This window comes from Acanthochromis polyacanthus, chromosome 16 (assembly GCF_021347895.1).
Source record: "Acanthochromis polyacanthus isolate Apoly-LR-REF ecotype Palm Island chromosome 16, KAUST_Apoly_ChrSc, whole genome shotgun sequence".
Classification (NCBI taxonomy): Eukaryota; Metazoa; Chordata; class Actinopteri; family Pomacentridae; genus Acanthochromis; species Acanthochromis polyacanthus.
This window is the reverse complement of record NC_067128.1, coordinates 24,654,635-24,682,377: the sequence shown is the minus strand read 5'-3', so window position 1 is coordinate 24,682,377 and position 27,743 is coordinate 24,654,635. Positions and strand designations below refer to the sequence as shown.

The window sequence follows — 27,743 nt, the reverse complement described above, 5'->3', positions numbered from 1 at the left end:
ATGGACCAATATGGTTATATTGATCCTTGGAGGTTTTCACACCCCTCTACCAGACAATATTCCTTTTTCTCGCATGCTCACCGATCGTTCTCTCGGATAGACTATTTCTTGGTTGACAAAACTCTCATTCCATCTATTATCTCTACCCAATACTCTCCTATTACGGTGTCTGATCATTGAACTGTGACTCTGGACCTTCGCTTTGACCTCAGACCAAAGGAATTCAGGGCTTGGCGCCTAGATCCATGATTGCTGGCTGATGTAAACTTCTGCAAATATGTTGCTGATTCGATTACCTTGTTTTGTGAAACTAATAAGAACGACGAAACCTCCCCCTCATTATTATGGGAAACCCTAAAGGCTTTCATTAGAGGTAGAATTATCTCGTACACATCTCATGCAAACAAATTGTGCAGGGCTCGCCAAAAGGAATTAGAAAAAGCTATAGCTAATCTTGATACTTTATTGTCGACTTCCCAAACACCTGACTTGTACAAAAAAAGACTAGAACTCCAAACCAAGCTTGACCTTCTTCTTACTACAGAAGCTGAACGTCTTCTTCTCCGCTCTCGTGGGTCTATATATGAACATGGTGACAAGGCGGGTCGCCTTCTGGCCCACCAACTAAAGGCCAGATTGGCTTACAACCAGATCAGTCAGACACGAGACGAGTCAGGCACTCTAACCTCTGACCTGGAAAAGATAAACAACATACTTAGGTGGTTTTATTCCAAACTGTATACTTCCGAGTCCCCTAACAATGTAAGTCTATTGCGAGATTTTCTTGATAAATTAACGTTACCAAAAATCTCGCCCAATGCCTAGATGCCCCTTTTCCTGTTGCTGAAATCAAAGAAACAATTTGCTCAATGAACAGTGGCAAATCACCGGGCCCTGATGGGTACCCAGTAGAGTTTTTTAAACAGTTTTCTGATCTGCTTGCCCCAATCTTACTTGATATGTTCAATCACTCTTGTCACAAGGGCACCTTGCCACCCACGCTCATGCAAGCTTCTATATCTCTCATCTATAAGAAAAACAAGGACCCAGCAAACTGTACGTCCTATTGCCCAATTTCACTCCTCTCAGTCGACATCAAAATCTAAGCTAAAGTCCTAGCCCATCGTCTGGAGACTATTTTGCCCACGGTAATCTCAGAAGATCAGACTGGATTCATAAAGGGAAGTCATTCGTTTTCTTTTTTTTTTTGTCTGCAAGTCCGCTCAAAAATGACACCAACCAACCATGGTGTCATTGCTTAAGCTTCATGTGCAATTTTTTTCTTCTTTGTGACTGTGACCATCACCTGTCCTCATAGCAAATTAACCTATCATGTTTATTTCAAGCTGTTTCCTACATTATGCCATTGAGGGCTGTGCACACCCAAGTGAAACATAAAACAAACACAGGACAGACAGAAAGGTGAGGCATAGACAGTGTTCTAAGAGAAAAGGTGCATTTTATTTGTTATTTATTTATTTATTTGTCATTCGTTTTCTAATGTCAGAAGGCTTCTCGACATTATTCACACCCCGTCCTCCTCTACTGAACCTGAAGCCATAATATCTCTCGACGCCGAGAAGGCCTTTGACAGGGTGGAGTGGGCTTATCTCTTTTTCACCCTGCAACGGTTTGGTTTTAGCGCCAGGCTTCATCTCCTGGATTAAGTTACTTTACCCCTCCCCCTACGCATCAGTTTGTACAAACACACAGCATTCAAGTCCATTCCCTCTTTCTCGCAGCACTAGGCAAGGCTGTCCGCTCTCCCCGCTGTTGTTCGCACTCGTCATCGAACCACTATCTGTAGCTTTAAAGTCGGATGAATGGTTCAAGGGGATCAAAAGAGGGGAAGTCAAACATTGCGTCTCGCTTTATGCTGACGATCTTTTTCTCTATGTGTGTGATCCCCTGACAAGTATTCCACGCATCCTTTCGCTCTTGTCCACTTTTGGCATTATTTCTGGATATAAATTAAATATCTCAAAAAGTGAATGTCTTCCCATTAATAAACTGGCCACAGAAATGTCACCGTTGTCCATACCATTTAAAATATCTAAGGGCCCTGTCACACTCTAGCGTATAGAGCCAGCGTCTGAGGAACGTATCGAATATTTCGAAAAATTGTTTATACCGTAAATCCTCTAACAATGACCTGTGTTCCATTAAAAACCCGTCTCCCTTAATGACCGGGTGCGTCTTTGAAGAAAGCTCATAAAAGCCGCCTCCCAATATAAGCTTTTTTTGTCTTTTCTTTTTTTCTGTGAAGCGCTACGGCGCTGTACTGACAGCGTGCATGCCCCGCCCCTCTGCGTTCTTTCGCGCTGTATACGGAACAAGACAGACAAGACAACAACAGAAAAAGCATGGCTACCAGTACACCAAAAAGACGAAAGTTTGATGTAAAGTTTAAAGAGGAGGCTTTGCGTTATGCAGCGGAGTATTCAGGAGAGAAAGCTGCAAAGCACTTTAAGGTTGATGCGAAACAAATCCGATATTGGAAAAGACAAAAGGATGAGCTGATGGACGCTGACAATAAACGTGCACGTCTCACCGGAGGAGGGAGAAAAAAAGTGATATGGTCTTAATGAGAGCAAGCCTATCTCAGAACTGTCACCTTTATTGTAATTGCACTATTTTACTCCTACTTTAAGGTTCTTGAAAGGTGTGACCATATGTACTGTAACTGCACTACTGCTTATTACTGTTTTAGTACTGTTTGATACTTGTTTTCAATAAATGAGCTCAGTACATTTTACTGGGTTCAAACTGACACAAAAGATCTTTCTGCTCTTTTTGAAATTTTAAAATATAAGCCTCTCTCTTATACATGCCTCCTTTCATTAAAAGCCTGGTGCCAGCTACAGTTGAGACAAATAAAAGCCCCGGCTACTATAAGAGGATTCACGGTACGCACAACTTTTCAGCGTATGATGTCAATTTTTGGTTAATGACCGTTAGAGTAACATGAGCCTAGCGTACCGTCAGCGTATGAGTAGCGTACGCATAGCGTATGTCAGCGTATGTGATGTGATGTGTATTTGACTTGGACGTATACCAACGTATGAGTAACGTATAGTAGCGTACCTCCGATGTATGAGAAACGTATGCGGAACGTCAGCCTAACGTATGAGGAGCGTACACAGCTGGTGATGTTGGGACCAACCCTGTCCAGCAGTTCATCATACATTTCTGGAGGCATGCGTATACTCATTAAGCGCAGGTTTTTCATTCACTAAGGTGGTGTATATATATATATATATATGTATACACATTCTAATTTTTATTTTCTTTAAATTTATTTATTTATTTTTGGAATGTCAGTTCTTGTCTTGAAATTAAGAGGTCTGTTGTTGGTTTGAGAGGGTTGTTTTTAGAGAAATGTTATACTGGGACTTCTTTTGGTTTTGGAATGTTTTTGTTGGGGGGGTGAAGCAAGAAATGTTGACTGTATCGAATTGCACTGTAAGTCTTGAATTTGCTTAATAAAAATATGTTTGAAAAAAAAAACAATGCTTGAGCATACTCACACCAACAGCCAATTTAGAGTGACCAGTTAACTTACCACCCATGTTCTATGACTGTGAGAGGATGCCAAGTAGTCAGGAAAAACTATTATGTACACTGTTCTCAGGGACATGGGCCAATTCTAATTTTAATCTGGAGGAAAAGCCATAAATATTTAAAAACGCTGGTTAAAAAATGCATTTATTTTGCTTTATACTGGCTACATGAGCTGCCCCTGTAGGCAGTTGTACCTACTCCAGCATAGACACTTCTGATTGTCCCTGAAAAACTGTTCTGCATGTCTTGAAGCTGATCGGTTGGACTCAGAAAAGATGGATATTGATTGGTTAAATTTGTAGAGAACAACATTGCAGTCTTCTCCTCTAACTATCCGTTAACAATGTTAAATTCCTTATTGAAGCAAGCATAAAAAACCTCCATGGCTCCATTTTCTAGAATTTGATTTAGGTCTAGTCACTGCTATTTGTTATGTTGGTGCAGTCTGAGTTAACATCATGTTTGAAGCCATTGGATCGTACATTGCAATGGAAACAGAGGCTGAAATGCTTTGTGGCTGCCTAATAAGTCTATGTGATCTTATATTTTTGAGAGGTCTGTACATTTACCTGATTTTTCAGGCCATTTGATAAACAAAAATGTTTATTATGCTTTGTAAATAGACCCTAATTAACAAAACAGGCTGACAAATATCTGTTTTTTTTTCTCTCAATTCATTTCATTCATTTTTCGGAGAATCATTGTCCCTTGACACTGGTTTAAAATTCATTGTAAGATGACAAAATTTTCTCTATGCAGAAGCAATCCAGCACAAGAGTGTAACCAGTGTTCCTCATCAGCTATGACTGCTTATGTAAAAGTACCCTCAAGTAAGACATTTAATTGGGTGTTTAATTCCTTGTTGCTCCTGTAAATCTGCGAAGCAGCCAAGAATCGGAGTACAAAGCTACAGTGTAGGAAAACTGCTGTGTACAAAGACATACAGTAGATTTGCTAAGACAGATAACACACCTCCTTCCCGTATGTGTATGATCTCATTTGCATACAGATGGAATGTGTGGCTGTGGAGTCTGCTGGAATCATTCTGGCTTTGTGCATCTCTAACTGTAGAGGTAGTTATGGCAGTAGTAGTAATTGGATCTTGACTTTTCTTCAAAGGGTGAATTCTAAACCCCACCTTTGAATGGATTGGGAGATAATCCATCTGCTGTGGAAGCACACACACACTCACACACATCCAGATGGGCTCTGGAGAACACAGACATCCCATGTGTCTAGTTACAACATGAAACCAACAAGGATGCAATGTAAGGACTGATCCATTTGCCCATCCCCTCCACCTTCTCTACAAGAAGAAGCTTAATTAGAGATGTAACACAGTAACACAGCAATCAGCTGACTGTTAAAATTAATTTTGAACTTCAGTGTTTTTTAGGGTTTAGTCAGTACGCTAATTCAACAATTCAGTTCAGAGTGAAATATCTCAACAAATAGTCTTCCCTGAACAGATATGCACATGTAATTGTGATGCTGAACTGAAAGTTGAGCCAATATTTTCATATTAACAGTGGATCAAATGATGTTGCAGTCTACAAATCATTTAGCTCTATGAAGTATTTAGAACCTTACAACCTGCTCTACAATCTGATCTATGCTTTTTACAAATGACATGGATCTTTTGGCTTCATGAAACCATGAACATCAGTGAACTGAGGCAGTCTGCAGCCAGTGAAGCAGCTGGGATGAGAGTCAGCACCTTCAAGTATGCAGTCAAGGTTCTCTGTTGGAAATTGATCTATTGCTCCTTCTGAGTTGGTGGTGAGTTGCTGCTTCAATCAAAGAAGAGAGATGGTTTAAGTGTTGTATATTCTGGATAGTCACAATAATGAAAAGTAGAAGGGCAAGTATGAAAAATCCAAGTGCACTTTTAGACCAGTTTAAAGTTACATGATACAATACAGTGTTGTGAGCAAAACATTAGAATGTAAAGAATTAGGAGTTATTGACAATAGAAAAACATTGATTCTAATGTGAGCATTGTGAAAAGTGGATTTCTGTACTGTGTAGTTATCCAAGAATTCATGCAACATAGATATATATTGGAAAAAAATACGGTCTACTATCACTCAAGTGTAAAGTTAAAGCATTCAAATACTCACAATGCATTTATAATTGAAGGCTTTGAAAGCTTGCTGGACATTCCTGTAGGTGTTAAGCATTTTCGATGCTGAGAAGGTTGTGCTGGCAAACAACTGTAATATGCTGTTTGTTACTTCCTTTAAGGGCAGAATCTTATTCCCTTCCTAATCTTATGTTAAAGAAATGGGACAGCATGTCTCTGTGTTAATACAGAAGTGCAATATAGGGACCAATTCTATTCTATTCTGCTTTCTACATTCATGTGTCCAATAAGGTATGTGTAATATCATCATCCACCCAAGTTTGCACAGGTCCATCTATTTGACTACATTTCCTTTACAACTGACCTACACATGCTCTTCTGATAGGACAAGAAATTACTGCAATAAAAGAGGCCATTGGAAGTACAGATGTATACAATGACCATCATTCTGCACTCAAAAATGTCAGACTTGCTTGAAATTAGGCTTTGAAACTGAGTAATCACACAGCAAAAGAGACATTTTGGGCATTAAGCCCATTTTATTTTAACTCAATGCAGTTTAATCCAACACAGTTAGTGCACATGCAAAGTATCATATTTAAATATATACTGTATGTTTGTACCAAGTGTCATGTTTTGAAAGTTAAATATTTCAGCATGTAGGTAATAAATTAACCTCAACGGAACATTACTAAAAACACTTCCCACAATGAGTATACACTTTGAATAAAGCATAAAATACATGATAAATTCAGAATCTGCAATGTTTATATTTATATTTTTTTTCTGAAAATATTATTTAAAAACACAAATTTTGCGTGAGACACCAGGAAATTAAAAAAAAAAAAAAAAAAATCATATATCTTTACCATAAGGAAAAAATGTAAATTCTTCTTTCACTTAAAGGTATTATGTGTAGGATTTTCACTAAACATTACACTACCAAGTAGAATAACATGTGCTACAACATATAGTCACTATGAGCTGCTTTATAGCAGCAAAGTTGATTATTCTTCCCCTGTTGCTTCTCAATATTCAGCTACCAGTCTGCTTTTCGGAAGAAAAAGTGACCGACTCACAGACTCAACCAAAATCAAAAGTGCCTGTTCCAGGATTCAAAACAAGAATCACTGTATGTTTAATCAAACAATGGAATATTCTTCTGGTAACCAGAGGTATTGTCTGAGCTCTAATATCCATGTCCAAGTAATAATTTAACAGAATTACACCCTTTTCAATTGGAGAATACTACACATAGCACCTTTAAAATAATTTTCACTTTAAACTGTGGTTCAGATCACTGAAAATACAGTAAGAAATTGTCAAACTGTGCACAAAGTATTAAAAAAGAAAGAAAAAAAACAATCACAGTTGAAGAAGCAAGTACAGCATAGCCATGGGGGTACATCTAGAAAATTCTGGTGAATTAAGAATTCTGTCACAGAGAGTCGCTGAGTGTTGACAATTTTGATGTGTTTCTGAGAATTTGATATGTCAGTGCCTTAGAGGCACACAAACAGACACAAAATATCTTTGCTGTGTGTCTGAGTGATGGAGGTAGAAATGCTGGGATAATGGTTAAAATCCAGCATAGGTAAGAATACCTTTTACTTACCTCAAAAATTAGTTTTACTGTATATTTATCAGAAGTAGCATATGGCTTAACTGTGACACAGTCTGCAACCTCACTCTGAACTGTCAAAAGTGCAGTTACTGTTGTCGTATAGGAGAAGGTTAAACTTGTAGCAGACTTAAAGGGACAGTTAAAACATGTTTTCTTGTCAAGAATTAGATGTGATAATGGATAACTATTCAGATGTTTGCACAGCAAATATGAGGGTGCAGCCAGCAATTATCAGCCAGTCAGAGCTAACATCTGTCTACACAGAGGGACTAGTGCAAGCAGCATACAGAAAAGAAGGATGAGGGCAGCATTCTGACCTTAAACCCAGCATTTTTGAGAAAAGTTGGAGAAAGAGAGTCAGAGTTCAAATATTTTTTTTTTTACAGTGACCTCCATCCTTTTCTGTACGGTACACTATTAAGAATGGAGGAGCTCAGAACTTAATACACAATGACTGTATGTACATATAGTACTGTTCAAAAGTTTGGGGTCACCCAGACAATAATCAGCCGTTTCCAGCTAAAATAGTCATTTACCACATTAACAATGTCTAGACTGTATTTCTGATTAATTTAATGTCACCTTCATTTAAAATAAATAAATAAATAAATGCTTTTCTTTCAACAATAAGGACATTTCTAAGTAACCCCAAACTTTTGAACAGTAGTGTATATACAAGTTAAATGGAGAAAAATAGACCTGAGGGCTCTAAATACGTTTCAGGGTACATTCTTTGTGCGTTACAGATGCTGGTACGCAGAGTTTGGTCTCTTTTCACAGAGTTAGGCGAGCTGTTTCTCTGTTTCCAGAGTTGAAATTCAGCTAAATTAGCCAGCTGCTCGCTGTAGCTTCATATTTACTGTTCAGACGTGAAACCCATATCATACGGTAACTCTTGGCAAAAAGGTGAACAAGCACAATCCCAAAAATGTCAAACTTTTGTTTTAAGTTCTCCAAGAACAACAGTAGTAACCAGTGTTACTGCTCAGAATTTTTGTATTTAACACAGAAAAGCAGATATCTGAAACAACATAAGACCCTAAAAACACAGCTGGACACACTTCAGTAGCTTTTAAAAACAATAAATTAGCTGGGCTCAAAGCAAACTGCTGGTCTGATATTAGTGATTAACTTGTGTTTTGACTTTACTGGCTAAACATAACTAAAATACTTACATACAGGTCAAACATAACTTTAAACTTCCTTCATGTGCCAAACTGACTATATAGAATAAGTGGCTGAACCAGCTGAGCCTGAAGTGCTGCCATGCTGCTTATTTCTTTCATAAGTGAATTCTCTACAACAATTGAGTCTCAGTTTCAGCATCACTGGACGTTAGACACTGAATTAGATGGATGACATTTAATTGTCATTGTGCCAGTCAATTACGGTGCTACTATGTGTCTTTATTAATGTTCACTAAATACTCATGATCTCTGGACAACAGTTGGAGGAAGGTATGGAGAAATATGTTTTAGCTCAAAAATAAAAATAAGTATTTTAATATCCCAGTCACATTGCAGTTCTTCACATTTGACAGGCACATAAAGTTACAGACTGGCCTTAAAAGTTAAAATGGCTTTTGTTAGTCACATTTTACATCAAGCCATATCAGAAGGAAACAGATATTTATTTAGAATATATTCCTTCTACTCTGGAATACTGATGGCTAACCCTTTTAAAATGTGTTAAACAAATCATTTTCTCTTGAGTCTCTCCAAGACAAATAGTGACTACTTCTATTATTTTCCACAATACTAGACAAAAACAAGACAATGGAAATCTGTGAGCACCATTGGAAATCTTTCAGTGAGGTTCACCATTAAACTACTCCCAACAAGTATTGAGATCCACTTAGACCTTATTAAACTGAGACTCTAACAAAGATATGTTTCATATAGAAGAAGGTGGAGGAAAAAAGGGGCAGGTATTGAACTGATGTGAATGAGCTGATGAGAATAAGGTGTCAAATACATTACCCTGAAAGCAGAAACAAACATTTAATGATTATTACAGATGTGGGTTATCACATTGTAAAATGTAATTAAAGTGAGAAATATTGTCTGAGAAATATTGTACAAGAGCCCTGTTAGTGTTACCATGTGCATCCTAACATATAACACTAACAAGTCAACTCGTGATTTTCCAAAGGTGCATTCCACATTTTTCCAAAGCAGCCTGACATTATTAATGCAGATTCCTTCATTATCAAATCATTGTCACGTCATTTGAACAGTACAAACTTGAAATTGTGCATCCTAATTTAGCATTTAAGGGGATCTGGTCTCATGGTTAGGTTTGGGTGCTCCGTTAATCCTGAGAATATGAGTTCAAAATTTTGGCCCATAAGATTTGGAGTATGTAAAGTGACAGTCAGATAATTCCAGTTTATAGTTGTAAATCAGATTCTGTACACCTGTAAAATAATTTTGCAACAAAAAAATCACCTTTGTGCATCTATAAAAAAAAAAGATGAGTATTTGTGAAAAAAAAGAAGAAGAAGAAATTAAATAGTGCAAAACTGAGCGCACCAACCTCCCACACTGTATTGATGCTTCAAGTGTAATTTTGACTGTCTTTACACTTGAATCTGATACAACTGTCACAAGGCAGGGTCAAACTGTCCAACCAGAAGGCAGATGGTTCCATCACTTTCATCTCCACTGAAGACGCTGAAAGATGCAGCAGATTTTTAAGAAAGGTGTCGACACAAGATCTTCGCTTTGTTTCTATATAAAGATGGTTACAAAAACAATTTCTTTCTCTACAAATTTCTTTTTCTACTGATACACAAACTGGATTTGTTATGCAGATTTATTGTACAGGTTTACAGAGGCTGTCTCAACAATAAAACTGAAAATGTATTTGCAAGCATCACATTATTAGCTCAAACTTTTTTAACCCACATAAAGAAACTATTCGTCAGTTTAGCAAAAGAATGTCATCTTTTGTTTTCCAAAGAAATATATAAATGAAAACTATGTCAAGCAGTTCCAGCAAACTGTACAATCCTACTTGGAGGAATGGTCTTTGATTGACTGACGGACACAGAAGCCCAGTAAGGGGAGAGATACGTATGGCTTAACAGTTATGCATATAGTCTTACGCAGTGTGGGTTGAAAATTTCACATCTAATATTTGACTCTGTGTGAAACTGAACATATATAGTTTATGTTATTCAAAAAACATTTTGATTTTACTTATTAATGCAGATTATAAGACTTGAGGTGGCACCAGATAACCATTCTGAAAGACTGGAAAATGATGTTGGTCCTCTATTAAGAGAACTGCTGTGAGGGGCAACAACGTACAACTAATGAAAGAAAATGAACACAAACACAGAGTTTTATGGGGGGGAACAAAACAAATGTTGATATTTGATTGTCAGCTGTTCTTAATGCTCAAAAAGCATACAAGAACAAAATTAATCCTAGACGGATGCCCTCATATTAGCCTAGAGTGTTTCCTCATTTTTACACCAGAGAAGGTTACCCGCTCAGCAGAGTGTACAAACACACATTAAGTTGGTAGCTGACTAATACAGTCTAATATAACAGTCCTGCAATTGACTCTTTTAATGAAGGTCTGTTTCTGTACAGAGGTGTGAATTCAGCCATATGGTCATTTTGGAGAATGTAGCCTGTGGTGCTGCCTGTCTATTATTATGTCCATCTCATTTACATCACTGAAGAAAGGCAAGAGAACAGAAATGTTTGTGTATAATACATTACAACTCAACAGAAGGCTGTTGTATTAGACTGATTTAGTGTTTGGTGTCATAAATAAAGTTGCAACTGAGTGCACAATAATTGCAGGTTGTTTCATGGAGCACTAGAATTTGTTTTTGTTAAATAAGACAATTTTACTTTACCACCACCTCTGTATATTTAACCCTCTGAACCCCAATAAGTTTCTAGGTGTTTTCTGCTTCTGACACAGTTGTTCTACTGATATTTCACAGCACTAAAAAGTTCTACACTTTTATGTAAATGGAAAAATCATAGCTAGAAGTAGAGTCAACTCAATTCAACTCAAAAATGATGTTTGAATGAATAAAATGTGAGGAGTTGTAAAAAAAAAAAAAAGGATTTTATTATATAATTAACAAAAACTGGTAAGAGAATGGAAATATGTACAACAACTTTTCAAGCACATAAAGAAATTAGACTTCACATCCTATAGATATTTTACTATTTAGAGGTTTCATTTGTTTCAATGCTCTGCCTGCTCTGTGTAAACACAGCAACAGCTCAGAAAAAACACACCTCAACTTTGGCCACATGACTGTTGGTCATAACTGAGGCACTAATGACTTCTCAGTTTTGTCTCTTACTTTATGGACAACTTTAGAGGCTGTTTTAGTTTGAAACAGGATCCTGTGTAAAATGTCTATTTTTAGTGATTTTGTAAAAAGGAAATGTAGAAGTGTTTTGGATAACATATCGCAGAATTGAATGAGTTTTGAACTTCAAATTAGTAATTTGTAGACAGAAAAACACACCCCACATGATTTATCAATGACCATTAAAGGTTTAAAATCTAGTGATTATTTTTCTTACATTTTCTGGCTCCTATAAATGTTTTTTTTTTAAGATAAAATGAGTTTGAAAATCTGCCAGCAGGTTTTGGGGTTCAGAGGGTTAAAGTGTTAATAACATCACACAATAAATCATACAAAAAATAACATATCTAAAGTACAACAGTATTTTGTAATATTATTGTGTTCAACAAAGCGCCAACACTAAGCAGGCAGGTCATTTAATAACAACTGAACAGCTAAAGTTTAATCACGCCAATTTTGTAAAACACTGCATTTCCAAGCTTTCAAACTCTCAGGAGATCTGAACATGAAATCACTGGCTACGGCAAAACCTGCCAGTGTAGTTCTCCTGTTGGCAAGTTGAAATAATGTTAAAATAATGTGTAATCTGTTCTAAGTGAGCATTAATTTTCTCTAACTATTATTGGACTTGCTTCTGTTCTTGCATATTTTTAAAAAGACTACAGGGTGGGGATTTCTTATCTTCCACGTCAAATAATAAATGAAGTACAAGCCCTTTTAGAAAAAAGAAAATAGTAACATATAATAGGAATAGTAACAACTTTGTTGTCTGTAGTTACTTAAGCTGCAAGTGATTTTGAATGCAATAGTATCATAACATGCTGGTCATTGCCACATCCAGAGATTCACTCTGAGCATGGCCACAGTTTTAGGACCTGACAGTTTGGCAAACGGCTGTTATGATTCACTTTATGAGATCAGGTTGGTGAGTTAATGATCCTCTAAGGTTTTCTACATGGGAACTTGCAAATTATTTGATCAACAGCAATACTTCCGATGGGATAGGTCCTTCTAGACATGCTCCTGAACCCTGATTCATGTGTTCAACATAGAACTTCAAGGTACAGCATGTGAAGACTTTGCCTTTGTACCAGTATCCTCTGAATTTGTTTGAGTAGACTTTCAGTCATCCAGGTCACGGTAATAAAACTGGATGGTAGAAGGCAAATGGGCTTCTTTTTGGCTCTTTAAGACATACCAGTTCAACATAAATGGCTTCCTTAAGTCCTCTGTCTAGAATGTGAATAACTGTCCTTAAAGAAGTATCTTTTCCTTTGTAGGTGCTGTTGTACCGCTGATAGTATGTGTTTTTCTGAGGTACGTCCTGAGGAGATAGCTCTTTAATATTGTGCTTTTGGAGCAGTTGTTTAGTCTGATCTATATAAAGGTCTGTGCACTTCTCATTGCATTGGACTGCAACCACCTCTAAATAGAGGAGGTGAACAATGCCTCCACGTATCAGGTACTTATAGCACTGTCCTGAGATACCTCCCCAAGACAATTTCCCCACCATTAACACTTTGACTCATCCCTCACCTGGTGGTTTCACAACCATTTACACCTTGAGTCAAGTGAGTCTTCGGTTCCTAATAGGTAATGAATCGTGTGATTTGGCGGTGAGAATAAATACCAGTCAGCTGTAACTGAGAAAATCATTTGAAAGAGAGACTAAACATCAAGAAAAGTCCAGTTGCCTTCTTCTTTGGAATATATTTTTTCGATTCTTTCAAAACTTTGAAAAACAAATAAAAAAAACCCTCTCTTTCATGTCAGGCTTGGAAAACAAATAGCAAAACAGTGCAGCTTTTTACACCCCTAACCATACGTGAAGATGTCCTTAGAAGTGAATTAAAGTATCTTAGACTAACAGAGTATGCTTTTAATCAGGATTGTGCTTCGGTATGATGATACACTGAAAACAGAAATTAGGCCCTCGGTGCAGAGGTAGGTATATGCTTTTCATGAGTAGTGAATTCAGTTAGCGAATATGTTGACTGTTTAGGCTTTATAAATAACTTCAAACAGAGTGAGAGTTGATTTCAGTGATATAGAGTGACTGTTAAGCTTGGGGTAATATGATAAGTATTGCTTCAAGGCTGTGGATCAGAGAACCTAATGAGGCATGCCTGAACACCTCGACTGTTACAAGGCCCCACAAGACTAGCATAGTTTTTGCATTACTGGATCATGAATTAAAGGAATACTCCACTGTTTTTTACTTTAATTTTAGCACATTTTGTCAGGCAAGTAGAAATGTTTACATGAATGACTCCAGTAGAAATATCAGCATGTTAAATGTCAGCAAACTGAGACTAAAAAGAGATACATTGCTGGTTAACATCATGCCTTCATGCCGCATTCATCATAAGTAGGACAGAAGGTAGAGATGAGAAAGAGTCCTATCTTACGACTTCCAAGAGTTCACATTCTCCGGATGGCTAACGAGTAGAGTTGACCCTGTGAAAATGGTAATACTGTGCATATAACATCATATCTTTTAAAACTGGGTTTAATTTTATTAAACATTAGTCTTTGGCTGACATGGAGTCTCCATATTTGTAGGTTTAGGCACTTCCTCATAATTAGACTATCATAACATGATAGCTTTATTAAGTGATAACTCCAATAAATTCGAGCTTCAAAAAAAATATCCAATTCTGAGTTGTAATTAAGGTTGAAGTAAATGTTATTTACAAGTCAGAAACTTTTACCTCAAAAATGGAGAGTTTGAATTCTCAGTGTTGTAGGAATAATGGAGAGGAGTTTGAAGAATGATAAATGGCTTTTTCTTGGCCAATATTGTATCTTGAAGGTAGTCAATGTCACATAGATAACATTCAAGATCCACATTAAAAGCAGTGGAGCATTCCTTTAATTAAGGGCAGGCTAATGAAATCAGTGATATGCAGTCATTTGTAACAGATGGCACAGTAAAACAAATGAATAGCATGTAAAAAAAAAAAAAAAAAAAAATCAAGAAGAGAGAAAGTGCCAGTGACAACCAGCTATGGCAAATTTGCTTTTAGGAAAAATATTAAGACCACATAAAAAAGGGAACAGAACAAAACTTAAGATGGCAGCAATACAAAGTGCCCACCCTTCATCATGTACCAATAACCAAAAAGGCAATACAGGATGAAAAGCCATAAGGGAAAGAGTGGATATGCTGGGCCAGTGTTTGATTTAAACTGGAATAAATGGCAGAAAGAAGGGTAAGTTAATATTAGTTACACATTGGTAGAGATCTTGTACTTGGGAGACATGTTATTATGGAACCAGATGAAACTAAAAATGACGCCCATGGTTTTGGGTATACGCTCGTCGTAGGCAAACGTCATGGCCTCATGCAGCGGGACTTTGACCACCTCGATAAGCTCTCCCTCCCGCGGCTCACCTCCACCTGCGCTGACGCAGTTGTCATCAGACACCTCGGCATAAAACATGGTCTGCCTGGCACCTGTAACACCTACACCTGACCTGTAGGGGAAAGAAAATACATTTGGAATGGTTCTTATCTTTTTAACAGGGTTGAGTGTCTTGACATTTTAAATACTGTGAACACACCATTGCCATTGCCAAAATGCTGCCTTGCTTTTCAGAATATAAATGTTTTCTCTTCCATTCTCTTTACCAAATAGTTTAACAAAATGCAAAGGCATGAGCCTCTAAAGTTGTCCATAAAGTAAGAGACAAATGATGGAGGAAATACTCAAAATTTGCAAGCAGAGACACAAATACAAATGGATACCTAAACATTTCAGTGGAATACAACTGGAGTTCTCTTTTGGTTCTACTACACACGTGGACAAAATTGTTGGTACCCCTCCGTTAAAGAAGGAAAAACCCACAATTCTCACTGAAATCACTTGAAACTCACAAAAGTAACAATAAATAAAAATTTATTGAAAATTAAATAATCAAAAACAGCCATTACTTTTGAATTGTTGATTAACATAATTATTTAAAAAAACAAACTAATGAAACAGGCCTGGACAAAAATGATGGTACCTCTATAAAAGATTGAAAACTATTTGACCAGAGTGACATGATTAACTCAGGTGTGTCATTTAATTGACATCACAGGTGTTTCCAAATTCATAATCAGTCAGTCTGCCTATTTAAAGGGAGACAAGTAGTCACCCTGCTGTTTGGTGAAAAGGTGTGTACCACACTGAACATGGACAACAGAAAGCGAAGGAGAGAATTGTCCCAGGACATCCGAAAAAAAATTATAGACAAACATCTTAAAGGTAAAGGCTATAAGACCATCTCTAAACAGCTTGAAGTTCCTGTGACAACAGTGGCTCATATTATTCAGAAGTTCAAGACCCACGGGACAGTAGCCAACCTCCCTGGACGTGGCCGCAAGAGGAAAATTGATGACAAATTGAAGAGACGGATCGTTGGAATTGTATCCAAAGAGCCCAGAGCAACCTCCAAAGAAATTAAAGGTGAACTCCAAGGCCAAGGTACATCAGTGTCAGATCGCACCATTCGTCGTTGTTTGAGCCAAAGTGGACTTCATGGGAGATGACCAAGGAGGACACCACTGCTGAAAAAAACTCATAAAAAAGCCAGACTGGAATTTGCAAAAATGCATGTTGACAAGCCACAAAGCTTCTGGGAGAATGTCCTTTGGACAGATGAGACCAAACTGGAGCTTTTTGGTAAGGCACATCAACTCTATGTTCATAGACTCAAAAACCAAGCATACAAAGAAAAGAACACTGTCCCTACGGTGAAACATGGAGGAGGCTCAGTAATGTTTTGGGGCTGCTTTGCTGCATCTGGCACAGGGTGTCTTGAAAGTGTGCAAGGTACGATGAAATCTGAAGACTATCAAGGCATTCTGGAGAGAAATGTGCTGCCTAGTGTCAGAAAGCTTGGTCTCAGTCGCAGGTCATGGGTCTTCCAACAGGACAACGATCCAAAACACACAGTCAAAAACACCCAAGAATGGCTGAGAGAAAAGCGTTGGACTATTCTAAAGTGGCCTTCTATGAGCCCAGATCTGAATCCCATTGAACATATGTGGAAGGAGCTGAAACATGCCATTTGGAGAAGACACCCATCAAACCTGAGACAACTGGAGCTGTTTGCTCATGAGGAGTGGGCCAAAATACCTGTTGACAGCTGCAGAACGCTCATTGACAAATACAGAAATCGTTTAATTGCAGTGATTGCCTCAAAAGGTTGTGCAACAAAATATTAAGTTATGGGTACCATCATTTTTGTCCAGCCCTATTTCATTAGTTTGTTTTTTTAAATAATTATGTTAATCAACAATTCAAAAGTGATGGCTGATTTTGATTATTTAATTTTCAATAAATTTTTATTTATTGTTACTTTTGTGAGTTTCAAGTGATTTCAGTGAGAATTGTGGGTTTTTCCTTCTTTAACTGAGGGGTACCAACAATTTTGTCCACGTGTGTATATACTACCGTTCAAAAATTTGGGGTCACTTAGAAATGTCATTATTTTAGAAAGAAAAGCATTTTTTCAATGAAGATGACATTAAATTAATCAGAAATACAATCTAGACATTGATAATGTGGTAAATGACTATTCTCACTAGAAATGGCTGATTTTTAATGGAATATCTACATGGGGTACAGAAGTCCATTTCCCACAACCATCACTCCTGTGTTCTAATGCTACATTGTGTTAGGTAATCGTACTGAAAGGCAAATTGATGATTAGAAAACTCTTGTGTAATTATGTTAGCACATGAATAACAGTGTGAGTTTTCATGGAAAACTTGAAATTGTTTGGGTGAACCCAAACTTTTGAACGGTAGTGTATATAAAAGGTCTCCTGTTCTTCTCCTGCATGAGGGTTACGATAGCATATATAAATTCCCTGCTGCATTGGGTTGCATATAAAATGCTGCTCAGCTTCTGTATGGAAGTAATTCATTAATGAAATAAATAGTCTTTTTATTAGTGTTTGATGGTGTGCACTGAGGGAACAACACCCAGTCAGTCATTCAAAGGAATAACACCACGGTCTAAGAAGTCCACGTTTCTTCTTCTGAAGCACTTGTAATAATTACCATGACTTGGATGACTGAATCTACGCAGTCATTTTGATACAGATACATGTGAATGCTGTAAAGCTTTTCAACCATTTCAGCAAAATGTTACTTCTTATCTGCAGGCAGCAGTGCACTATTAGCACAACGCTTCACTACACAGTGCTTCTGTATAAAAAACACCCTCATAGGTGCCATGAGGGTTAAGATGATACCGGTCTTTATAATGGAAGTAGTCCATACAAAACAATGGTTATAGACAACACCAACAAAGCTGGAGGAGGTGTCAGAGTCAAATCAAAAGCATGCTTATGAGAGCCGTCAGTCAAAGCCATCCAGCTGCTGCTGGCTAATGTGGGACTGTTAGTTTCTTGGCTCTTTGAACTACTACATCAAGCTCTAGTCAGCTAACAACATGTTGACAAAGATGGATGGTCTGCCTGATGCTTCTTTATAGCTCACGTACATAACCTGTGTACTTTTAGTATCAAAATGTCCTCCAAGAAACCGTCAGCCTCAGACTTTGATCTATATTATTAAATATTGATATAAGTCTCAGTTTTTCTGACCATTTTAATCCACCAAAATATTTGCTTTACTCTGGTTAGATCACATGACTTTCTAGACAGCCAACTGAACTGGTATTATATCAAAAATGTTTCTTTACATTATCGTAAACCAGTATAAAAATACTGCTAATTGACTAGCTTGTTAAACCCACTTGGAGCTCATACATAGGTTTGAATTCCTGTTGAACAGCCAAAAGCAATGCACACCAGATGTTCTGTTGTTTGCTGCAAGAGTTAGCACACAAGTCTTCATGCATTCCCAGCATCTGAGGAACTGACCACCAAGTAAAATTCCTTTTATATTGATGGCAATGTCCCCATAACAACAGGGAAACACTTAAAATGTTGTTCAACTAATGTGGCTAACATTACCATTAGATTTGAACGTATATCCACAGGTCACATTTCTGTAGAAATTGAAAAGATGATTTTCAGAGTTGTGGGAAACTTTAAGGGCAATTTGAAAATAATACACAAACACTATGAGGTTTAATGTTGCTGGGTTAAACTTCAGAGAAACCTGAACTCAGCCGGTGTTTACATCTGTTTGCTTCTCTCCTCCTCTCTGTGCTCACATATACCTAATTTCATATGGATAGATTCCCCATAAAGCTGTTCTCATTTACATATTTTTCAGTTTCTGTTGTCAGACAACATAATGAGCGTGAAATGGCGACTGAAACGCAGCCCATAAAGACCACGTTAACCAGCAGTCACCTTAGAGTTTCATAACCGCAACACTATCTGACATATTTGCCACACATGAGCTAAAAATAACAGCTGTGCTGGGAATTCTGCGATATTTCCATGTTGAATGATCGCTTTGAGTGAAAGAAGTGACAGATAATCCTGGTCTCACATAGTCAGATGTATGTCTGCTGTGTTGTCAATTGTTTGGCACTGTCAATTACAAATGCAGAGAGAGTCTTCTTCCTGAAGAGGGTGTAAACAGTAGCAGCTTAGCTATATTTAAAGGTGTAGACATCGACACAGCCTGTTTAACTTTGGGTTACAACCAGCGGTCATATATTCATGGTGAAATGAATCATCTTTGCAGTATTTTGAGTTGCTAACTGAAAGAAGAAATCTGAGGACATGTGAATCTTTTAACAATTTTAGAAAAAGGGACAAAACATAGAACTTTTAACTTTAAACTTTTGAATGAAAAATAATGAAGCAAAGCTGGAAATGTAGGTTATTTCTGAGTGAACACTGCTCAAGGAACTTCAGAAATAATAAAATGGAGGTTGCATAAAATAGGACAATAGAAGATTAATTGTTAAGGGACACGAAATCCAGTGGGAGTGACTAAAGCAGATATACATACGATAATGAAAAACACTGCACTGAGACTTCTCTGTGATTAGAATTGACAGGTAGAAACACCTAAAAAATAACCTCAACTCAGGAAGTATTCCTAACCTTCATCTTCAACTAACAAATATTTAGTTAAGTTCAACAGGCTGTTTGTAGAAAAACTAACCTGTAAGAGGTAATCCTCTTCAGCTTGGAAGCAGGCACATCGTAGCCACACTCCTCCAATACCTCCTGCCTGGCAATCTCCTCAAGGGAGAGGTCAGGTTTGTCCACCAGGCCGGCACAAAGCTCGTAGGTGACCCCCGCTGAGGCTGGGGGCCACTGAGAAGAGCTCTCTCTCTCTGAGGCCGACTTGCCCTCCTGAGACTCAGTAGCTGCAGCTTCGGAGGCGCCCTCCTCGGTTTTGTCAGCAGACTGAGGTGGCTGCGTCTTGGTCTTTTCCCACTCACACATGTATACAGCTAATGGTGGCAAAGAAAAAGGAGAAAATGTCGACATGGCTGGGTGCAAGTAGCAAATTACAATTGTAATGACCTTTTCTGAATATGTAAAAAAAAATGTGCGGCCCTGAATGTAGTGACACCTTTTTTGATAGGTCATATACTGCAAAGACATTTTTAAACATTTATTGTCTAATACAAACAAACACTATAAATTCCATGTTTAAAATTGAATCTCATTCTCGGTTGTAGACAAAAAAGTTCTTTCTGACAAGGGAGTTTTTTTTGAAAACAGTAATAAGAGAGGGGTGGAAAAAAAATCTATCAATGCCCAGACTTCCTTGAATTTAGCACACTGCAGTCCCTGATGACTTCTAACAAAGGAGGTTAGGCTGCTTTGTAATGGGGCCTCTTGCAGTCTATTTACGAGTCTGGATTGTTGCTAGGATCCAGTTGAATAAACAGGGTTTGCAATGTTCTGCTTTTTCAGTGAAAGTACCCACAGGATGTATAACAATCTAGATGTAGATTGATCGCAAGAAGAAAATGAACAAACTGCTGTGGGTCTGCTGCTGTATGAACAGAGAAAAATAAAACATACCTGGGCGGAACTGCTTTACGAGGATGAAACAGTGTGAGGTGGTGTTAAAGATCAGCACTGACACACTGAGGGAAGAAGAAAAAGTCAGTGTTAAATAAACCTCACGATCAAGAAACACTTGCTAAAATAAGTCCATGTCTAAATGATATACACTGTTCAATTCAAAAATGTTATTTTTCCCCAAGGGACAATTAAAAAGGACATACAAGCAGCTTAAGAAGGACAACCAAGCAAGACATGCAACTGCACACAAAAAGACAAAAACAACAATAAATAGAACATTGTAATTTACTTTTTTACTTTCACTGTTGCTAATGTCCTGAAGAGTATCTGAGACTTTATTTTAAGAGCAGTAAGTATGGAGATGTTTTTGAATATAATGAAATTACCTGTGAGAAAGAAACAGGCAGGAGTCAAGGGTTTCTGGATTAAAATAAATGTCTACCTATGGAGCACTCAGTATTTTGAGATGGCTGACAGATATAAAAGTGTTTACTGATGTAAATCTCAAATACATAATCAAAACATAGAAATGCCTACAAGGACAAGAAGTGACCCGGCACTGACATAAAGCAGATTAAGCTGTATGACACAATAATTACTAATCATAGTCATGTGCTTGTGATTATTGCTACCTGGCTATTAAACACACTGTGTGCGTCTGTTTTGCAGTCAAGCAGAGATGAACAGATGTAGCACCTTCTGCGTTCTCCTTGGAGCTTTTCAGCTTAAGAAATTCTGATTCTGGACTCATTAAAGAATTTTAGCGGATGCTTTATAAAATTGTAACGCCTCTCTCCTTTTCTCCACCCGTGGCCAAAGTACTTGAATGACAGCATTTCCCAGGACAGTAGGCGCTTAAGAGACGTTCTGGCTTCATCAGTCGGAAATCTGGCCTCAAAAGCCACTTATGCATTTTTAGCACAGAGACGAACCAGTTGAAGTAAGTACGTAAGATTCACTCATCAGTCTTAACTTCTCTTGGCACTGTTAACTGGTGTCTTCATCTGCAGAGCTGTTGTCATAAAACCCTCCAATATCAAAGACAATGCTGTTCTGAACTTTATGTTCAATCAGCTCCAGCACCATCATATCATGTTTCCTTTTTGCATTCCTTGTGGTGTTCTCTTTTCCTTGTGATACCATGTAACTCATGTAATAACACGTACATCCGGGAGACAGGGAGAACATTTTTCACAAGGAAAAGAGAACACCAGAAGGAATGTGAAAAGGAAACATCAACACGACTCGCAAGATCACAGAAAGAAAAAGCACTACTGGAGAACCTCAAATCTGCCATATCAGACCACTGCAAAAGAAACAACCACGTTATGGACTGGGACAGGGCAAAAATCATCAAAACGGAAGAAAACAAACTAAAACGCTGGATTAAGGAGGCTATGGAGATCAGGAGGTTGTTCAAAGAGGGCCATGAACAGGGACGAGGGAGGATTCCTGCTCTCCCACACCTGGGACACCATACTCCAGAGGAAACAGGATGGTGGGGGATGCGGCATGCCTGGTGGGGTGGCCGGGTCTGGTGGGTTCACCACGACATGCCGTTACGCCGTTGACGTGGTTGGCCAGGTGACTCTACTGGGCGTGCCACCAATGCCGGCTGTCTAAATCTGCCGGCTGACACATCACAGGCTGTCACTGAGACGCTTCTAAGGAAGGCAAGAGTATTCGCTGAAACTGTCAAGCAAGCAAGGCAATCAACATCTACCTAATTACTCTATGTCTGAACAAAACAACTCAAAACCAGTGTTGTATTAGCTGTTTAAAAATTTTCTACTAATACATTGTTGAAAACCAACAGTTGTAGGAATACCTGAATACCAAAGTTGAGAATTTACTTTGAAAAAAATGACTGAATTACACAGAAAGTGTTACATCAAAGGTATACATTTGATCTACATTTGATCATACATCTGAGCATTCATCACAAATGAGAAGGAATTACAAATGAAAATGTTCAACTAATAATGCAACAATACTATCTACTAACAAAGTGAACTGCCATCCAAACACAATACCATGTCCCGTGTATTTGGATGTTTCCTGTCGCACAGCACTAAAAATAAAATACTAAAATAAACTCTGTGCCAAAATTAATTTTCTAAGCTAAGAGGGCCACATCATTGCAGAGTTTCACGATGGCTCTCAAGAAGCAGGATGTGGAGATAAAATAAAAAGGAAGGTCAGTGTGATATGCTTCAGCACTGGCACCCAGTGAACTATATACACACAGGTGGGTCATTGTGTATGTGTATGTATGTGTGTACGTGTGTGTGCGTGCGTGTGTTTACGTGTATGTGTGTGTCGCTGCCTGTGGAGACTTGAGTCCTGGGGTCTGTGTTGGGAAAGCGGATGTGTCTCAGGCAGCAGGAAGCCCTGCCCTTGCTTTCCCATGGTAAAAAGAACCAGGAGATTGCTGTTGCAAAGTCTAGCTGCAGCTCCTGTGCTGACCCTAATTAAACGTCTGTATTTTGCCTTTCTACTTTTGCATTTTCAAAAGTATTTAATGCCAGTTTACTTCGTTCATAACTGCTAAAGGGATTTTATGATTTCTTGTTATTGTCACAGTTTTATATCTGCAGTTTTTTTCCCCCCAATACATCAAAGGTTTTGTTCTGGTCTCTTTATTGTCAGTGTTTTTAAATGTTGTTATTTCATTAGTGATGTCTTGTTTCAGGTGATGTGGTCATGTGACCTGGTTCTCAGCCCTTATCTGGCACACCTATGCCCTATTGCTGCATTATGTTCTGACAAAGGCCATGTAGTGGTCGAAACGCATAAACTGCCGTCCATATATTAATAAAGGACTTTTAGGAACTCGGAGTGCTTCGGATCGCTCTTCTTCTTTTTGCTATTTAAATGGATTTTTTCCACTAGATCCTGAAGAGCACCCAGTATACCTTCTTCTATCCACTGATGCACTCATCTTTTGCTTGTTTTTACTACTGAAAGCCAGCCTTCCACTGCGGTGAGTTGCTCCGTCTTTTTTCATTGAAGATGTAGTTGGAAAAATTATTTTTTGAGGATGTCACAGATGTCTTTACCAGACACATTGTTCTTCACCAATGAACAAGGAAACAGCATTATAATGAAGGATTCTCTGTTTGACTGTCATGACGGCCAGGCATCAACCAGCACATATTCTCAAAATGATCTTAAAAAATTGCTTGAAAAAGACAAAAGACTGGAATTGCACGCCATCACACTTTCTGATTATTGGCGTAAAGAAATTATCCCAAGAGGTCTGCGAATAAATAAATTCCCTTCCTTTGGAAAGGACAATCCCGTGTTTAAGAAAAAATGGGGAGCAATCCTGAACAAATGTTCGCTTGATCTAATGCTTTTATTGATTGAGGAAGCAAGAACACAGTGGGAGAACCTACGTCACCAGATAGAAGAAGTGAGGTCGTTGTTGTTAGCAACATGGCTAACTCGGAGGATGCTGCTTCGTTGGAAAATACTCTTAAACAGAGCATCAAAGAACTATCGCAAGCTTTGACTCGGCTCAAACTTCAAAAATTTAAACGGGACCAACAGGATTATGATGAGGACTGTGTTTATTTGTGGCAAAAAAACTTTCGCCCATCTAGACGTACACGTTCGGTGTCGTTTAGTATACCCAGTAGTGCTACCACAACTGACGATGATGAACCCTTTACGCAAACCTGAAGTCCTTTTTTAGGAAACGCACAAGTACAAAAAAGACAAGAAGAGGCAGGACAAGGAAGAGGTAGGCGAAATATAGAACTGCTACCCCAGCAGAGTCTGCCACGGCGGACGAAAATGAACAAACAGTGATTAATATATCTGACACCCACCTTTCCTCTGACTGCATCAAGCTTCTCTCCAAAGGTCTGTCTTTTGCTCCTACACATCGGACCAACCTTTTCCAGACCAAAATAGAGCTTCACAGGTTCTATCGCAACCTCCATCTAAAGGCGTGGTACCACCACCAACCCACTCTGACAACACCGACCACTAACATGGACTCTCTAAACACGCAGGTACAATACTCCTCATTCAAACCGAAGTCTAAGTTTTTTCCGCTCAGCAATAATGCATGCATCAATTCTTTTGTTAAAAAAGTAAATTATGATGTGGAAAAACTTTTATACTCCAACAGACATATTCCGTCCAATTTGTCTCGGGGAGAACAGGAGGCTTTACAATGGCTAAGAAACAAGGAAGACTTCATAATCAGAAGAGTGGACAATGGGGGAGCTACTGTGGTGTGGGGTAAGCATCAATATATACAAGAGGCCCTCAGACAACTCAAAAACACACACTATTATAGTCCTCTCACAATCTGCCCCAGTTCACAGATGAGATCTGATCTGCTATGCATCCTGGACCATGCCTAGGAGCACAATTGGATTAATTCCGATGAATACAAGTTTTTGTCACCCACCAATCCTAAAATGGCTACTTTTTACTTATTGCCAAAAATTCACAAAACTCTTCATGATCCTCCAGGAAGACCGATCATAAATGGAATTGATACCATTACTGAGCCCGCATCAAAATATATTGATTTTCACATAAAGCCTTTGACACAGTTCCTGGACTCATATCTACAGGACACAAACCATGTTTTAAATATCCTTGGCAAAATGAACTACAATTCAAATTATTTTCTTGTTACTATGGATGTGGAGGCGCTGTATACAAACATTGACCACCCTGGGGGACTCCTGGCTTTACAACATTATTTACAAAAAAGACCCGATAATCAAAACCCTCCCACTGACTTTATTGTCAATCTGACTCGCTGGACGTTGAATAATAATATCTTCTTATTTCAGGATAAGTTATACAGACAAATAAGAGGGACTGCAATGGGCGCTGCGTATGCACCAAACTACGCTGGCCTCTTTTTAGGATTCTGGGAAGAACGGTATGTGTTGAATCCTACAAATCCCTTCAGACAGTACATTGACTTCTATGGCAGATACATAGATGACCTATTTTTTTGTCTTCTCTGGCTCTGCTCAACAGTTAAAGGACTTCCACCATTACCTGAATGGCCCCAATCCTAACATCAAATTGACCCTGGAGTTCAGTCAGACGTCCATCAATTTTCTGGATCTGAACATCTACGTCGACACGGATGGATCTCTCCGTACCACAATCTACAGAAAACCAACAGACAGAAATACGGTACTATCCTCAGAGCTGACAGTTTCCACCCACCCAGCCTTATTTCCAACATTCCCCTTGGACAGTTCCAGAGACTCAAGCGCATATGTAATACAGACTCAGAATTTCAGGAACAATCATATAACATGTACAGGTGCTTCAAACAACGGGGCTACAGTAACAAAACATTAAATCAAGCACTTTTGAAAACTAAATCTATTGAAAGAACACATCTCTTCAAGCCTAAGCCCAGGCAAAGGGGTGATTACAGCATATTCTGCACTCTCCAATACAGCAGTCAGTTGTACAAAATTAAAAGGATCATTCAGCGGAATTGGGATATCCTGCCGAGTGACCCCTCCATCTCTCCAGTCTTCTCCAGACCTCCACAATTTGTGTTTAAAAGAGCATCTACACTCAAAGATAAATTGGTAAAATAAACACGTTCTGTTTAAAACATCCCCCGCCTTATATATAGTGCCTCTAAGTGCAAGAAATAATAATATATACTGGACGATAGACCTACAAAATGATACATCTTTACTACAATAAAAGAAGCAGTCAGGTCAAGGTCATGCACCCCAAAAGGCACATCTACATTACCAACAGGCTTAGTGTGCGCAATATGAATGAAGTCCCTCAAGTAGTTTGTGACATATGATCCGGAAACCAAAAAATATTTGAAGTGCCTCAGTATGACCTTGAAAATCAGGCCAAGGTCATACAGCCCAAAAGGCACATCTATACTATATAAAGATGGCCTGGGTGCAATATGAATGAAATCCCTCAAGTAGTTTGTGAGATATGATCCGGAAACCAAAAAATATTTGGAGTGCCTCAGTATGACCTTGAAAATCAGGTCAAGGTCATACAGCCCAAAAGGCACATCTATACTATATAGAGATGGCCTGGGTGCAATATGAATGAAATCCCTAAAGTAGTTTGTGAGATATGATCCGGAAACCAAAAAATATTTGAAGAGCCTCAGTATGACCTTGAAAATCAGGTCAAGGTCATACACCCCAAAAGGCACATCTATACTATATAGAGATGGCCTGGGTGCAATATGAATGAAATCCCCCAAGTAGTTTCTGAGATATGCTCCAGAAACGAAATGTGGACCTACGGACGGACGGACGGACGTGCCCACGCCAATATCCCCCTTCGGGCCTACGGCCGGCGGGGGATAAAAACCCATGGGAACTTACCAGTGTGGATCCTGTAACCATTGTTCACACATCAACAAATCCACCACCTTTAAGGACTCATCTGGACTTAGAACATTTCACTGTAAACACTTTGCTAATTGTAATTCTACTCATGTCGTATACCGTTTGGACTGCAAATGTGGTTGTTTCTATATAGGACTTACAAAAAGGAGACTGAAAGACAGATTCTCTGAGCACAAATATGCAATAAGGTATGTAAATCTCAATTACCCAATTGCCAAACATTTCAAAAACTCTATTTGTTGTAACCCTAACCAACTCACTGTGATGGCAATTGAAGTAATTCCCAAAACAAACAGAGGTGGTGACAGACTAAGAACTTTGGCACAAAGAGAAACTTTTTGGATTGAGACTCTAAAAGCTACTGTGTTTCCAGGCCTCAATGAGGAGGTGGACTTTTCGGTGTTTTTATGAATATCTGACTTTCTTGTTATTGCACTGCCTGTTAGTGATGTATTGTGTAGATTCTATTCCTTCAGGTTGAGGGGCGCTGTAGATTTATCTTATGCTGTACACAACGGTTCCATTTTAAGGACGCTGTGGAAACATGGGTATTGTCTATGATTACCTCTTTCTTCTGGTCTCTTTATTGTCAGTGTTTTTAAATGTTATTTCATTAGTGATGTCTTGTTTCAGGTGATGTGGTCATGTGACCTGGTTCTCAGCCCTTATCTGGCACACCTGTGCCCTATTGCTGCATTATGTTCTGACGAAGGCCGTGTAGTGGCCGAAACGCGTAAACTGCCGTCCATGTATTAATAAAGGACTTTTAGGAACTCGGAGTGCTTTGGA

At 38.5% G+C, this 27,743-nt stretch overlaps 1 protein-coding gene across 3 annotated transcripts in view; it reads right to left on the bottom strand.

Moving 5' to 3' along the window:
- Window positions 1–6,159: 6,159 nt before the first annotated feature.
- Window positions 6,160–27,743, bottom strand: part of nudt14 (nudix (nucleoside diphosphate linked moiety X)-type motif 14) — a 74,108-nt gene continuing 52,524 nt past the window's right edge. Inside the window, exons 3-6 of one of the 3 annotated variants that reach the window (XM_051960937.1) lie at window positions 20,569–20,633; window positions 19,694–19,988; window positions 15,005–15,087; window positions 6,160–9,940 (exon numbers count right to left, since the gene is read on the bottom strand). In XM_051960937.1, coding sequence (XP_051816897.1) covers window positions 9,825–9,940; window positions 15,005–15,087; window positions 19,694–19,988; window positions 20,569–20,633 — 559 coding nt within the window. In that variant the 3' untranslated portion in view covers window positions 6,160–9,824. Of the gene's footprint in view, window positions 15,088–19,693; window positions 19,989–20,568; window positions 20,634–27,743 lie in introns of all 3 variants that reach the window. The other 2 variants (XM_051960936.1, XM_051960938.1) reach the window with 2 other exon arrangements.